General features: G+C 49.9%; 1 protein-coding gene across 3 annotated transcripts in view; it reads right to left on the bottom strand.

Moving 5' to 3' along the window:
* Window positions 1-14189, bottom strand: part of STRN3 (striatin 3) — a 1097014-nt gene that overhangs the window by 397293 nt on the left and 685532 nt on the right. For 2 of the 3 annotated variants that reach the window (XM_086936977.1, XM_086936980.1), the window contains one exon: window positions 965-1098. In XM_086936977.1, coding sequence (XP_086793103.1) covers window positions 965-1098 — 134 coding nt within the window. The remainder of the gene's footprint in view (window positions 1-964; window positions 1099-14189) is intronic. The other variant, XM_086936979.1, reaches the window with a different exon arrangement.

Raw genomic sequence — 14189 nt, 5'->3', positions numbered from 1 at the left:
TTTCACTAGGTAAGACCTGGCAAAGTGTGTCCATGTAATATAGCCCTGAGTGTCGAAGGCAAATGCAGAAATATAAAAATAACAATTTCAGTAATAACTCTAAAACCCTCAGGGCAGTCTCCTAATGGAAGGGTAACACCATAACCGGAAATTATCACACTCCATGCTTTCGGGATTTTCAGGTAAAGTATTGCTGCATCAGGAGTGCCTTAAAAACTTAAGTGTGTGGGCTGTGACAGCTGTGAGGGCTGTGACGGCTATGTGGGCTGTGAGAGCTGTGTGGGCTGTGAGAGCTGTGTGGGCTGTGAGAGCTGTGTGGGCTGTGAGAGCTGTGTGGGCTGTGAGAGCTGTGTGGGCTGTGAGAGCTGTGTGGGCTGTGAGAGCTGTGTGGGCTGTGAGAGCTGTGTGGGCTGTGAGAGCTGTGCGGGCTGTGAGAGCTGTGCGGGCTGTGAGAGCTGTGTGGGCTGTGTGGGCTGTGTGGGCTGTGAGAGCTGTGAGGGCTGTGAGAGCTGTGAGAGCTGTGTGGGCTGTGAGAGCTGTGAGAGCTGTGTGGGCTGTGAGAGCTGTGTGGGCTGTGAGAGCTGTGTGGGCTGTGTGGGCTGTGTGGGCCGTGTGGGCTGTGTGAGCTGAGAGAGCTGTGTGGGCTGTGAGAGCTGTTGGCAATGTAAATAACAATGCCATTTATTTATAAGTAAAAAAAAAAATAGAAATGTCATGAGCAATGCCAATAACTAACTTTTCCAAAGGCGAAACCATTGCATTGTAAATGCTTGTTTCTTTTGACAATGCATATCAACTGCCCAACAAACAAATAACAATAGATATATTTTAACAGGGATAACTTAGAGGTTGCCATAGTTTTATTTTTAAAGGAGCTTCTCTTTCAACCATGAGATTAAACCAAATCATGAGATTAAACCTGACCAACCTTCAGAAAAATAATGAAGAGACATTTCACACTTACATCGTAGCTAAAATCCGCATCGTTTGTGACAGTCAAGTCAGCAAGATCCCCAAGGCCAAGAACACTTTCCAAAACATCATCTGAACCCATGATGAAAGATTTGCCACCACCAGATGGAAACGCAATAGGTTCTGCTGCAAAAAATAAATGAATATGTAAACATATATTAAACAACTTGCATAGTAACAGCTATTTCTAAACTCCTGCAGTCATACTATTTTCAAAATAAGTAATTTTTCCAGTAGCGGCCAATGCCCATTAAGTCAAATGTATCTATAAAAGATATGAGCATGGCTACACAAACCAGTGAAGCCATTAAAAAAAATTATTGGAAAAATGGGCAATAGAGTTAAAGCAATGTTCATGCCTGCTGCGAAATGCATCTCATGAGTCTGAATTATGGCAAAGTCGACAACTGTTGAATATAAGACGATAAATATAAACATTGGCGGCGTCATCTTGTGTAACGAAGGCCCCTACGAGGGCGTAAGCGGCAACCGTTTTAGTCTCTGCAGCCATTTTCCACATTGCTGGTCACCTGCGCATCACCCCGGCCGCCCTCATCCCCCCGCGCTCTGACTGAACCCGAGCACACATACCAGGGTCGTAAAACCATGTCAGCATGACAATACCCTAGAGCCACTTCCCGCACCAAACCCACTTGTCCTTTCATCTTCTGCGCACGATCCGGCCCCTCTGATAACCTCCTCCACTGCACCTGGCTACTCAATCCGGTCCCAGGTGCTAATCAACCCCTGCGGACTTAGTTTATTGCCCACGTAACAACAGAACTTGCTCCACCAACCAAGGTGCCGGAATTTAATCAGTGACCCGACCCCTTTTTCTGACCGATCCCATGTGTTTTAGGTCCTGTCGGAATGTCCAGCTGCGAGATATCCATCATCTGTAAGATCCGGGTGGGGGAACATTTGCTACTGGACTTGTGTGGGAACTAGCTTAAAGGCGGGGATTCCAGGGATGTTTCAATATGTTATAAACTGATGCCAGGAATGTTTGACCATGCAATAAAGTGACGAAAGAAACATATAAAAGGCCAGGCCTCAGAGATGCAGTTAGAGCACCTCCTGACGATAGCCCCCGTGTACGAAGTGATGTACTCTCCTCTAGAGCAATAAACTTGTTCTTCGCCTTCCAACTACCAGCACCTACATCGTTCTTTTGATCACTAATCTTAGAGTGAATTAGAGGTGGTTTGCACCAAGCGGCAACTAAAGTCTTGGGAGTCTCCCTGCTTTTCATCAATTGGCGCACCAACGTGGGGGCCATCAGCGACACGTGGGTCCAGTACAGAGGTCCTAACGACGGAGTGAACGTCTGCAACGATCGGGAAAGTGCACCTGCCTAAAAGAGACCCTCGTCTGGCGGGCCGATCAGCCGAACTTCATCGGTACCGAACGGATCTCTCTCTCGCTCTCTAGAGAGAGAGAGAGAGAGAGAGAGAGAGAGAGAGAGAGAGAGAGAGAGAGAGAGAGAGAGAGAGAGAGAGAGAGAGAGAGAGAGAGAGAGAGAGAGAGAGAGAGAGAGAGAGAGAGAGAGAGAGAGAGAGAGAGAGAGAGAGAGAGAGAGAGACCTACCGTCCTAACTGGGACCTTGCTGGAACGCTGCATCTTTGGAGTGAGAGGACAAATGGGCGCTGGAAGGGGACGACGAAGAAACTGTCCGTAACGGTCCTGGTAAGGTCATGATATACGACGGAGAATAATTGTTTGATTGTATTGAAATTGTTCGCTTGAATACTAGTATTCCGTTCTTTGAAGTTATTGGTAGTAATTGAGGTATTCCCTGCTTGCAAACAAGTGTAAAATAGGAATATTCCCTCTTTGCAGGCAGCGAAGGACAGGTAGTGCGGACCTTTGTCCAAGACCTATTGAGATATTTATTTTGACCGCTTGTACGTCATGCCCGTCTTCTCAAAATTGTTTGATTGTTTTGGACCGGACCGTTTGTTAGAGGTCAGTCATCCAGCGCCGCCGGAGGGCACCCCTAACAAGGACATGTATGTCAAATATGGAGTAGCCATCGTTGCTTATAGCAAACTATGGCACAAATATACTAGAAAGGACCAGGTAAATCAGTGGTCACTGACGGGATCTTTCGATCTTGCTAAAATAGAAATCTTAGAAATAGCGCTCTTTAAAAAGAAAACTACGCAAGCCATGCTCGACAACTTCGGCCTATGGCGAAGAGAAGCAATGCAACAAAAGAAAAGAGATGAAGCCAGGCAGGATAAGGAAACACGAAAGTCTGCTTACCAGAACTGTAAAAAGTTAGAAGATGATATCAAAGAAAGAGAGCACGATAAAAGTGAACAAGAAGCGAAAATATCGGGCCAGTGCCCTGTTAGAACGCCTTCAACTCTGTACCCAGAGTTACCGGCTAAACAAAGAATAAACGATGACCTCTTACTGGGTCCCCCGATTATCTACATGCCACCTCCTTATGCCCCTAATCATTCCGTAGTACAGCAACAAGAACAGCAAGGTACCAGCGGAGACGCCCCGATCGTTTCCGCTCCAATCGAGCCACTTACACCCAGTGCCTCAACAACGAACGCATTAGTGATAATAGGACCAATAGAAAAAGGGTTACCCCGGGTTCTGCAATTAGGTACACACGAGCGGACAAACATTGATAAGATAGTCAAAACCCTTGTGAATAGGAGAGAAACAGAAGAGTATGTGACTGACATATGCAATTCTTATGACGCAGGCCACAAGCGGTTCTTCATTGTGCGCTTCTGCTACTACGTACATATTGCCTATGAAGAGAAATATCAGGATGTAGGACCAGGGAGGCTAATGGCTCTTTATAGAAAAGTCAACATAGGAGACGAGAACGACAGCGAGGTAGAAGAACTCTTCTTGTCCACGTTAGAAGTATTCCGCCACCTTGTAGAACAAGTATTATCATAGAACAATGGTCCTTGACAAGAGAGAATGTAACAACTGAATAATTATAGGCCACAATAAGCACTATAATACGTAAGGTGTCCAGCCGGACCCTAGAATTTAATCAATGAAAATAAAGCAAGACAATAACAGCACAACAAATATGAACTGGGACACAAGCCTGTATCCACAGCATACAACAGGACTAGAAAAACAAGGGGGTAAAAATTCATCAGGCAATATTTCTTTTGTGAGAAGCTAGTACATATGGAACCTAATATCCTAGCTATTCTAATGTAGTAGAAACATAAATCTGTCGCACAATGGAGAACTGGTGTTTAAACTACATTTACTGTCGACGGAGTTTCGATCCTGTAAAAATAAAGGATCATCATCAGGACAATCAATGTACTGCCTGGAATTGCGAGCCATGTTTTAAGATCGTGCTGGGCCCAGGGAGTAACGGAGAATTGGAGCTGGAGGGGTCCAAGCGAGGTCGGAACCTGTAACCCAGGTGTCGAGATAGGCACCAGTGATTGTGGAATTCTATGATGCGACTGTGGGGGCCGGACCCGTAGGTCGTACTGGTTCAAGGGGCAGACAATATGTGGAACACGATTGGTCCACAGGAGGACGGAACCCAATTCTCTGTGAAGGAGATAGGAGCCAGAGGACGCAGAGCCTGTAGTGGGGCTGCCAGGAACGGACCTTGGTTTTCTCTATGGAACCTAGTAAGGAGGTATGCGGTCCGGATCGCAGGGGAAGTGGTAGGTATCAATCAGTTGGTGGCCTATAGTGAGGCCTATAGAGAGGCCAGACCTTCGTGTTCTAAGTGGAACATCCGAGGCGTCTGCTGGGCACAATGGCACTAGTCAGAGACTGACTGGTGCCATTGTGCCCAGAAAACGCCTCAGATGTTCCACTTAGAACACAAAGGTCTGGCCTCACTATAGGCCACCAACTGTTCGATACCTACCACTTCCACTGCGATCCGGACCGCATACCTCCTTCCTAAGTTCCTTAGAGAAAACCAAGGTCCGTTAAAGTTTGTTTGGCCTTTTGATAACAGATTTGAATGCATTTAACTATCCACCTGGCTATACCTGATTTGGAAATAGGGTTGCCTTTATGTTGTGGAGAGAAGGCAACAAACAGTTGTTTAGTTTTGCGAAAGTCTTTTGTCCTGTCGATGTAATACAGGAGAGCTCTTTTGACATCTAAGGTGTGCAGTGCTCTGTCTGCCACTGCGCCAGGGTTTGGAAAGAAAACTGGCAGTTCTATGTTTTGATTAACGTGGAACTGCGAGATTACCTTTGGCATGAACTTGGGGTTGGTGCGCAGCACCACCCTATTAGCATGAATTTGTAGATAGGGCTCTTGAATTGTGAGGGCTTGAAGCTCGCTGACTCTTCGCAGCGATGTAATGGCTATTAGAAAGGCCACTTTCCAAGTAAGAAACTGTATCTCACAAGAATGGAGAGGCTCAAAGGGGGGGTCCCATGAGCCTAGTGAGAATGATATTTAGATTCCAGACAGGCGAAGGAGGGTGTCTGGGAGGGATCACTTTTTTAAGGCCCTCCAAAAAGGCTTTGATGGCAGGCACTCTGAAAAGTGAAAGGTGCTGCCTGTTTTGAAGGTAAGCGGCTATAGCAGCCAAATGTATTCTGATGGAACTATACGCCAGGTTGCATTGGTACAGGTGCAGTAGGTAACATATGATGTTTTGCGTGGATGCATCTAGCGGATTAATGTAATTGTTGGAACAGTAAATGACAAATCGTTTCCATTTGGCTGCGTAGCACGCCCTAGTCGTAGGTCGCCTTACCTCCTTGATGATGTTCATACACTCAGGGGGCAAGTTGAGGTAGCCAAACTCTATGACCTCAGGAGCCAAATTGCTAGGCTCAACTGTTGAGGATCTGGGTGCTGAATGTCTCCATGGCTCTGAATAAGGAGGCTGGGAGTGAGTCGCAGACCCTGGTGAGGCACCACTGAAAGTTCCAGGAACGTGGTGTACCAAGCCTGCCGTGCCCACGTTGGAGCAACCAGGATGAGCATCATGGAGTGCTGCCGCAGTTTGCGCGCCACCAGCGGTATGAGTGGGGCTGGGGGAAAAGCGTACGCAAATCTGCCTGACCAGTTCATCCATATCGCATTGCCCTGAGACTGCGGGTGTGGGAACCTGGCGGCGAAGCTTTGGCATTCTGCTGGAAGTATAGCTGAAGTACCGAGGGGTGGATTTCCCACTCGTGCATTTGATGACTGTGCCTGCTGAGCAGGTCCGCCATCTGGTTGTCTACTCCCGGGAGATGCTCCGCCATGAGGAAGATGTTCCTCTGAATGGCCCACTTCCACATGCTCTGGGCTAGGTGAGAGAGCTGCGGGGAGTGTGTGCCTCCCTGTTTCTGGATGTAATACATGGCAGTCATGTTGTCCGTCCGGATCAACACGACCTTGTTGCATAGGTGCAACTTGAACGCTTTCAGTGCCATGAAGATTGCCATCAGCTCTAGCAGGTTGATATGCATCTTCTGCTGTTGTGTTGTCCATAGTCCCTGCACTGTGTAATGGAGAACATGCGCTCCCCAACCCTGGAGAGATGCGTCCGTTGTTAGCACTATGGGACAGGCTCTTGGAACGGTCGTCCCCTGCAAAGGTTTTGTGGAGTCCACCAATGCAGAGAGTTGTAAGCACGACCGGTCACCAACACTAGGTCTTTTAGATGCCCAAGAGCCTGGTTCCACTGACGTGCTAAGCATTCTTGAAGGGGACGCATGTGCAGTCTCGCGTGCGGGACTTTAAATATGCAGGATGCCATCATACCGATCAGTTGCATGAACACCTGTGCTGGGAGTGATTGTTCAGGTTTGAACCTCCGAATGAGCAGCTGCATGCTGTCGACCCTGGCAGAGTTCGGCTGCGCTGTTGCCGTCAGTGCTCAAGGTTGCTTCTAGGTACTGTCGCACATGGGCTGGCTGCAGGTGTGACTTCGTGTAGTTGAGTGAGAACCCCAGACTGTGAAGGAGACAAATTGTGCGTGGCATATGGCTGGCACACAGCTGGGCTGACTTGGCCTGAACGAGCCAGTCGTCCAGGTAGGGGTAGACGTGAATATGTTGTCTGCGAAGGTGCGCAGCCACGGTCGCTAAGCACTTGGTGAACACTCTGGGGGCAGTGGTGACCCCGAAAGGCAGAACCTTGAATTGGTAATGCTGATTGTTGATGGTGAATCTGAGATACTTTTTGTGACTTGGGTGAATGGGAATGTGGAAATATGCATCCTTGAGGTCCAGGGTGGCTAGGAAGTCGCCCTGGCTGAGCAACGGCAGGACCTGCTGTAAGGTTAACATATGAAAGTGTTCAGAAAGGATGTATTGGTTGAGGGGTCTGAGGTCTAGAATGGGCTGCATGGTTCCGTCCTTTTTTGGGATTAAGAAGTACAGAGAGTACACCCCTGTACCTCGTTCTTCTGCAGGCACGAGCTCTATTGCCCCTTTTTGCAGCATGGAGAGTACTTCTTGCTGGAATAAGTGCATGTGCTCTGCGGACATAGGACGGTGTCTTGGGGGTATGTGGGGGGGGGGGGGGGGGGGGGGGTTGGGGGGGGGGGGGGGTGGAGGTTAGTTCTAGACAATAGCCGTATCGGATAAGTTGTCTCACCCACCTGTCCGTGGTAATGCTTTCCCAGACTGGCAGGAACTGCTGGAGTCTGCCGCCGACAGGTGTTTGATGGTCTGGGGCAGTGACAAGGCGTCACTGTTTGTTGGGAGCGGAGGATCTGGCGTTGTTATTGCCACGTCCTCTGGCGCTGTTCCCACGGTATCCACCCCTGGTATTCTTTGTGTAGGTGAATTGCGTGCTCCGTTTGGTGTACTGGGCTTGCTGTAAAACCTGTCCTCTAGAGGCTCCCCTATTACCGGAGCGACGAAAGGAACCGCCCCGAAACTGCTGAGATTGCAGAGCCCCCATGGATTTGGCTGTCTCAGTGTCCTTCTTTATCTTTGAGTGTTGTGTCTACCTCGGGACCAAAAAGGAAGTCCGGGTTAACCGGCTGGTTGAGCAGAGTAGTATGAATCTCGGGCTTGAAACCAGAGATGCGGAGCCATGCGTGACGTCTTAGCATCACACTAGTGTTTATGGCCCTAGCTGCCGTGTCTGCTGCGTCCAGTGCGCATTTGATGGACGCATTAGAAATCAATTTCCCTTCTTGTATAATAATCTCTGCTCCCTCCTTGTACATATCAGGCAGGTGTTGCAACAACTGTTCTAGGGTGTCGTAGTGTGCCCTGTCGTATCTAGCCAACAGGGCCTTTGTATTGGAAATCCTCCAAATATTAGCAGCCTGCGCTGCCACTCGCTTTCCTGACGCCTCCAGAATTTTTGATTCCTTGTCCGGAGGTGGAGCGTCACCACTAGTTTGTGAGTTTGCCCTCTTGCGGGCATTGGCCACTACAAGGGAGTCCAAGGGGAGCTGGCCTTTGATGTAAGTGGGGCCCACTGGAGCAGGCCTATATTTTTTCTCAATGCGTGGGTTGATAACCCTAGCTTTGGTGGGTTCTCTGAAAATGTCCGCAGCATGCTTGAGGACCCCCTTAAGCATAGGCAAAGTCTTAGTGGAACGTTCAGAGGTGGAAAAAGTGTCAAACAAGAAATCTTCGTCCACTGGTTCTGCATGCATCTCCACGTCATGGTTGAGTGCTGCCCTTTCTATCAGAGCGTTGAACGCCGCCATGTCCTCAGTTGGTGAAGTCTTGACGTTGTAGGACTGGGCGTCTGGTGCAGCATGTGGATCATCAGGGTCTACAGTTTGATCAACAGCCTCAGACCACTGTTGTGGTTCATCCTGATCAGTGTCAGCGTGATAGGCGAAGGCCGCTTGACCATAGTCTTCACCCATGTCCTCCTCGCTTTGTGCTGGAGAATATGCCATTTGCTGCGAACAGTCCTGAACGTGCTCGAAGAGAACCGGTGAGGTGGCAGAGTCCTTCTTCCGTTTAAGAGGAATTTTGTAACCCTCCAAAGGATGTTCAGGCGCGATCTTCCGCTTGTGGATGGTTAGCCTGCCTGATTCAGAGTCGATATACAGTTTCGACTGGTTGTCGTACGAGGGTTCGTGGAACACAACACTTCCGGGAGCAGGCTTCGAGGGCGCCGACAATGTTTTGGAAGGTTCGGCGCCTTTGTGGAGTTCGAGGTGCTTCGCTCGAGCCGTCGGCGGAAGACCGAACTTGATCGGAGGTTGTCTGACGGTCTTGGAGCTCGATGTAGTGGTCCATTCGAGCTGCTTCGGCGCTGGAGGAGGACGCTTGGTTGATGGCGTCGACTCGAGCTCTCGGCTTGTAGCATTCACAGCCTTAGGCGTCGACGAGACTTGCTGTTTCGGGTCGGCTTTGGCTTTCGGCTCGAGGTGCTTGCTGAGCAGTGGCTTGAGCCCCGAAATCTTCGGGTCGATGGCCTTCATTGTCTGGAGGCCTTTGGCCTTGTCGCCATGTTTGTGCGTCGACGTCGACGGCGCCGAGGTGACGTGTTTGCTGGTTGAGCTCTGCTTCGACGCCCCAGTCTTCGAGGCGACAGGCACTTTCGACGTCGAAGGGTGGTCCATAGTCTTTGATTGGACAGGTGTCGACGTCGAACCGACCACCATTTTAAGTAGTTTTGGTTTCGATTTCTGCTCCATTGGTTTCGGTTTCGATTTTGAGGAATCGACCGATGGCTCCTTAGATGCATTCTTAGCCTGGCTTGGACGCGGGGCTATAGAACGTGTTTGAAGATCTTGGCTAAGGCCTGTCGACGATGCCTCCACCTGAGCCGTAGGGAGCGTAATGTCAGTGATGGGCCCCGCTACTGCGGTTGGGCCCGGCTCATCACTGGAGTCGTCATAGACGGCTCCGATGGCCCCTTAGTCGTCCCCTACCTCGACGACGTCTTCTTCGTGGACGTACTCTTAACCTTGCTCGTCCACCTCGAAGTTGGAGTCAAGCTCGGACGCTGGTTCAGACTGCTCTTCAGGTACCTCCTTGTCTTCTTCTTCCTCATCTTGGACGCCTTCATCGTCACCGGCCTCGAAGATGTTGACCGGTTCTGGCGCCGACTGTTGCGCCGACTGCCTTGCTGCGCGTTGAAGTTTAAGTGTCTTCTTGGAGCGGAACTTCGAGCAGGCCATACAGCTGGCCTCGTCGTGCTCGGGTGACAAACATTTATTGCACACTGGGTGCACATCTATATGGGGGTATTTCGAATTAAAGACGGGGCATCGTTTAAACGGGCTCCAATCCATCGTCGTCGTAGTCTGGGCCTGTGGTGTCCGAACGAGACAATACCGACGCTTTGAAGGCCTTTTGGCCTTAGGAAAGAGTCAATACAAGTTTCCGAACTAGAGTTGAGAAAGTACATCCGAACCCAATGGCGGAAAAAAACAATCTGAGGATGGAGAGGATGCCCATGCGCACTGTAGTCCAGGGGAGGAGCCACCTATCTCGTGATACTTCGAAGACTCTTCCAGGACAACAATGTGCAATCACCCGGACCCAACACTAGGCGGCGATCTATGCACAGATATGAATTCAGCAGCCCACATGCCTCGAACACCCTGATTCCGTCAACTGCTACCACTTTCACCGTTATTGACCTTAAGAATGCCTTCTTCTCCATACCCATTCACCAAGACAGTCGCTATCTCTTCGGATTCACTCTAAGATCCTGCTGATATAGATTTTGTCGAGCACCCCAGGGGTACACAGAGAGCCCAAGCATCTATAGCCAGGCGCTCAAGAGACAGTTAGATGCCGTTCAATTACCGGACGGAGTGGTGTTGATACAGAATGTGGACAATATCCTTCTAGCAGCAGACACCACCCCACTAGCTGTCACAGCCACCATCCAACTCCTACACTTCCTTGCAGACAATGGCCACAAAGTTTCTCGAAAGAAATTACAGTTCTGCCAGCCACAAGTGACCTATTTAGGTCACCTCTTATCGAAAGAAGGAAGAAGACTCACACTCAACAGAATCCAGACAATCTTAGACACTCCCATTCCCAAGAATCAGAAGCAAGTCCGCTCTCTGATAGGCCTCACCTCATTCTGCCGATAGTGGTTACCAAACTTTATTCTCACTGTAAAACCCCTTCTCTGCCTCCTAGCCAAAGACACCCCATCACCTTTTCGCTGGACACCCGAATACCAGCCAGCATTCAAAGAATTACGAGATGCCCTCTGTTCAGCTCCTGTTCTAGGTACCCCAGACTACTCCAAACCATTCTTCCTCTACACGCATGAAAGGGAGGGATGTGCATTGTCCGTCTTAACACAGTCGATTGGTCACAAACATCGCCCATGTGCATACTTCTCTGCCAACCTCGACCCAGTAGCTAGAGCGCTGCCAGCATGCTTGCGCGCTGTGGAGGCTGCAGCCGTATCCATACGCCAGAGTGAGGGAATAGTGGTCTCCAACCCCATCACAGTGTTAGTACCCCATGCAGTCGACACACTACTGAACCAGACCAAGACCCAACAGCTGACTAGCGCACGACTGACAGGCTACGACTTAACCCTGCTAGAACAACACATCACCCAGAAGCGATGCACCTCTCTCAATCCTGCGACATTGTTACCCCTACCCGAGACCGACCCTGGTGTGACTCCACTGCACGATTGCGTAACCCTCACTGACGAACAGACAGAGTAGAGTAGATCTCCCGAAACACTGCCTTCCCAGACACAGACGGAGAACTATGGGTAGACGGCTCGTGCCTCAAACTTCCAGATGGCACCACTTCAGCAGCATATGACGTAACCACAGCCCGAACCATCCTAGAGACAGCCCGCATTGCCCAGCGATCCGCCCAAGCAGCTGAGCTCATTGCCCTTACATGAGCGTGTATTTTAGTGGCTGGCACAACAGTCAACATATACACTGATAGCCAGTATGCCTTTGGGGTGGTTCATCATTTTGGGCTCCTTTGGAGGGAAAGAGGGTTTCTGACATCACACGGCACAACCATCCTACATGGAAATCTAGTCTCAGCATTAACGGAAGCAGTCCTCCTCCCCAAGCAGCTAGCAGTAATTAAGTGCCAGGCTCATAAGAAAGTGACCGACCTCATTGGCCAGGGAAATGCACTAGCTAACATTACTGCCCGAACCACAGCCCAGGACTGAACCACAACACGGATGTACGTGAACAGGTCACAAGCAGAACAATGGACTGATGCTAGAATGACTGTAAGGGACATACAAACAAGTGGCACACAGGACGAACTGACTGAATGGGCTCGGGTGGGACTAAAAGACGAGGAAGGCTGCTGGAGGACAAAAGTCGGGGACAAATGGCTGCTGCCAAATGCCTATCTGATCCCTGTATTGACCATGGCACTTTTACCCGCACACATAGGATCTGCCCCCATGGCCGAATTGATCACCAGGGTATGACATAACAGCGAGATAACAGAATCAGCAAAACGCCTAGTGCAACAATGCCTAGTATGTCTGCAACACAACCCAGGGAAAGGGACCGTAGTACCGCAGGGAGGGTTTGGAGTCCCCGACCATCCCTTTGAAGTCCTCCAAATGGACTACATCCAGCTAGAAAGGTGCCGCGGTCTTAAATACGTACTGGTGATCGTGTGCGCTATTAGTAAATGGGTGGAGGCCTTCCCCACCCGCGACAACACCGCCTTAGCTACAGCGAAGGTGTTACTAAAATAATTCTTTCCCCAATATGGCCTTTGTAGAATTTTATGGAGCGACAATGACCCCCACTTCGTAGCAGAAGTTATACAAAACATATTGAAGGGGTTGGGGGTAAAGCAAAGGATCCTTGCCGTTTTCCACCACCAATAAGCGGGCCTGGTAGAGAGACACAACGCCACACTAAAACTGAAACTAGCAAAAATAGTCGCCACATCTGGGTTGAAATGGCCAGACGCTCTCCCACTGGCATTGCTATCGATGCGCTCCACCCCAACAAAACACCGACTAACCTTCTATGAAGTGGTCTTTGGCAGGCCTATGAACATTTGGACGGCACCAAAACCAACTTCCATCCATGATGTCCCGGACATACTAATGTCTGATTACTTGTACAAATTGATGAACAAACTAACTCTTATCCAACAACAGGTGCTGCATGCCATTCCAGATGTGTCCAGGGGCCCAGGACATGATATCCAGCCTGGGGACTTCGTGCTGACTCGAAATTTCCAGAGGTCGAAGAGAGTAGAACCCAGGTGGACGGGCCCCTGGCAGGTCCTGATTACCACCCGAACTGCCCTTCGAGTGGAAGGAAAGAAGAACTGGGTGCATGCGCACCATTGTAAGAAGATACCTCCAACACTGACGGCCCCCGGAGAAGTGAACAGCCAAGAAGAGCTCCTGACCAAAGACCGAACGCCTGAGTTGCTATCCACAAATAGAGACACTTGAATTGGTAGAGTTTCCCGACCCACCGGTGCCATCCAAGGAGGGGTACAATTTAAGATCGACGAAGAGTGCTCCGACAAGCAGGCCACTAACTGAGTCAAAAGTCTCAGATCGGTCCAGAAACGCAGAGCTATGATAAAAACCAACACTGGTGCCCTGAAAGAGGATGACCTTAACCCTAGATATCGGTTCGCAGACCGGGGAGGATGGGTGGGGCGGTAAGGAATCTAAAACTAACTACTGTTTCTTACAGATATATCGTTAGAGAAGGTAAGTAACTTGTGCATCTGAAACAAACAGGTTAGTATTAGATTCCGTACCTTAGAATTGATACCCCAGCAATACCAACCCCGTGGTGGGTCTGCGAACCAATGATCACACCAGAAATTCCTGGAGAACGGAACGGCCAAAGAAGCCATCTCTCCGGACTTGGCTGTCCAGGCAGTAGTGTCTTGCGAACGTGTGCAGCGAGACCCACGTAGCTGCCTGACAGATGCCCTGCAAGGGGACTCGCCGACTCAGGGCAGTAGTAGCCGCCGTGGCCCGAGTGGAATGGACACTCAGCCCAACAGGAAACTCCTTTTTAGCCAAAGAATAGCACGCCTTAATGCACAAGACGACCCAACAAGAGATGGTTTGTTTGGGCACCGCCCGACATTTCTTAGCGCCCACCAACCCAACAAAAAGTTGGTCATCCACCCGGAGTTGGCGTGTGCAATCCAGATAGTATGAGAGCGCACGTTTTGGGTCCAGACGTTGGAGCCTCTCTTCCTCTTTTGAGGGATGCGGAGGCAGAAAGAAGGTGGGCAAGGTGATGGACTGCCCGAAGTGGAAGGCTGTGACTACCTTGGGCAGGAAAGAGGGTCGCGTCCACAACACAACTTTGTGCGGATGGA

The sequence above is a fragment of the Lissotriton vulgaris genome, chromosome 9 (genome assembly GCF_964263255.1).
Source record: "Lissotriton vulgaris chromosome 9, aLisVul1.2, whole genome shotgun sequence".
Lineage (NCBI taxonomy): Eukaryota > Metazoa > Chordata > Amphibia > Caudata > Salamandridae > Lissotriton > Lissotriton vulgaris.
This window is presented reverse-complemented; position numbering and strand designations above follow the sequence as displayed.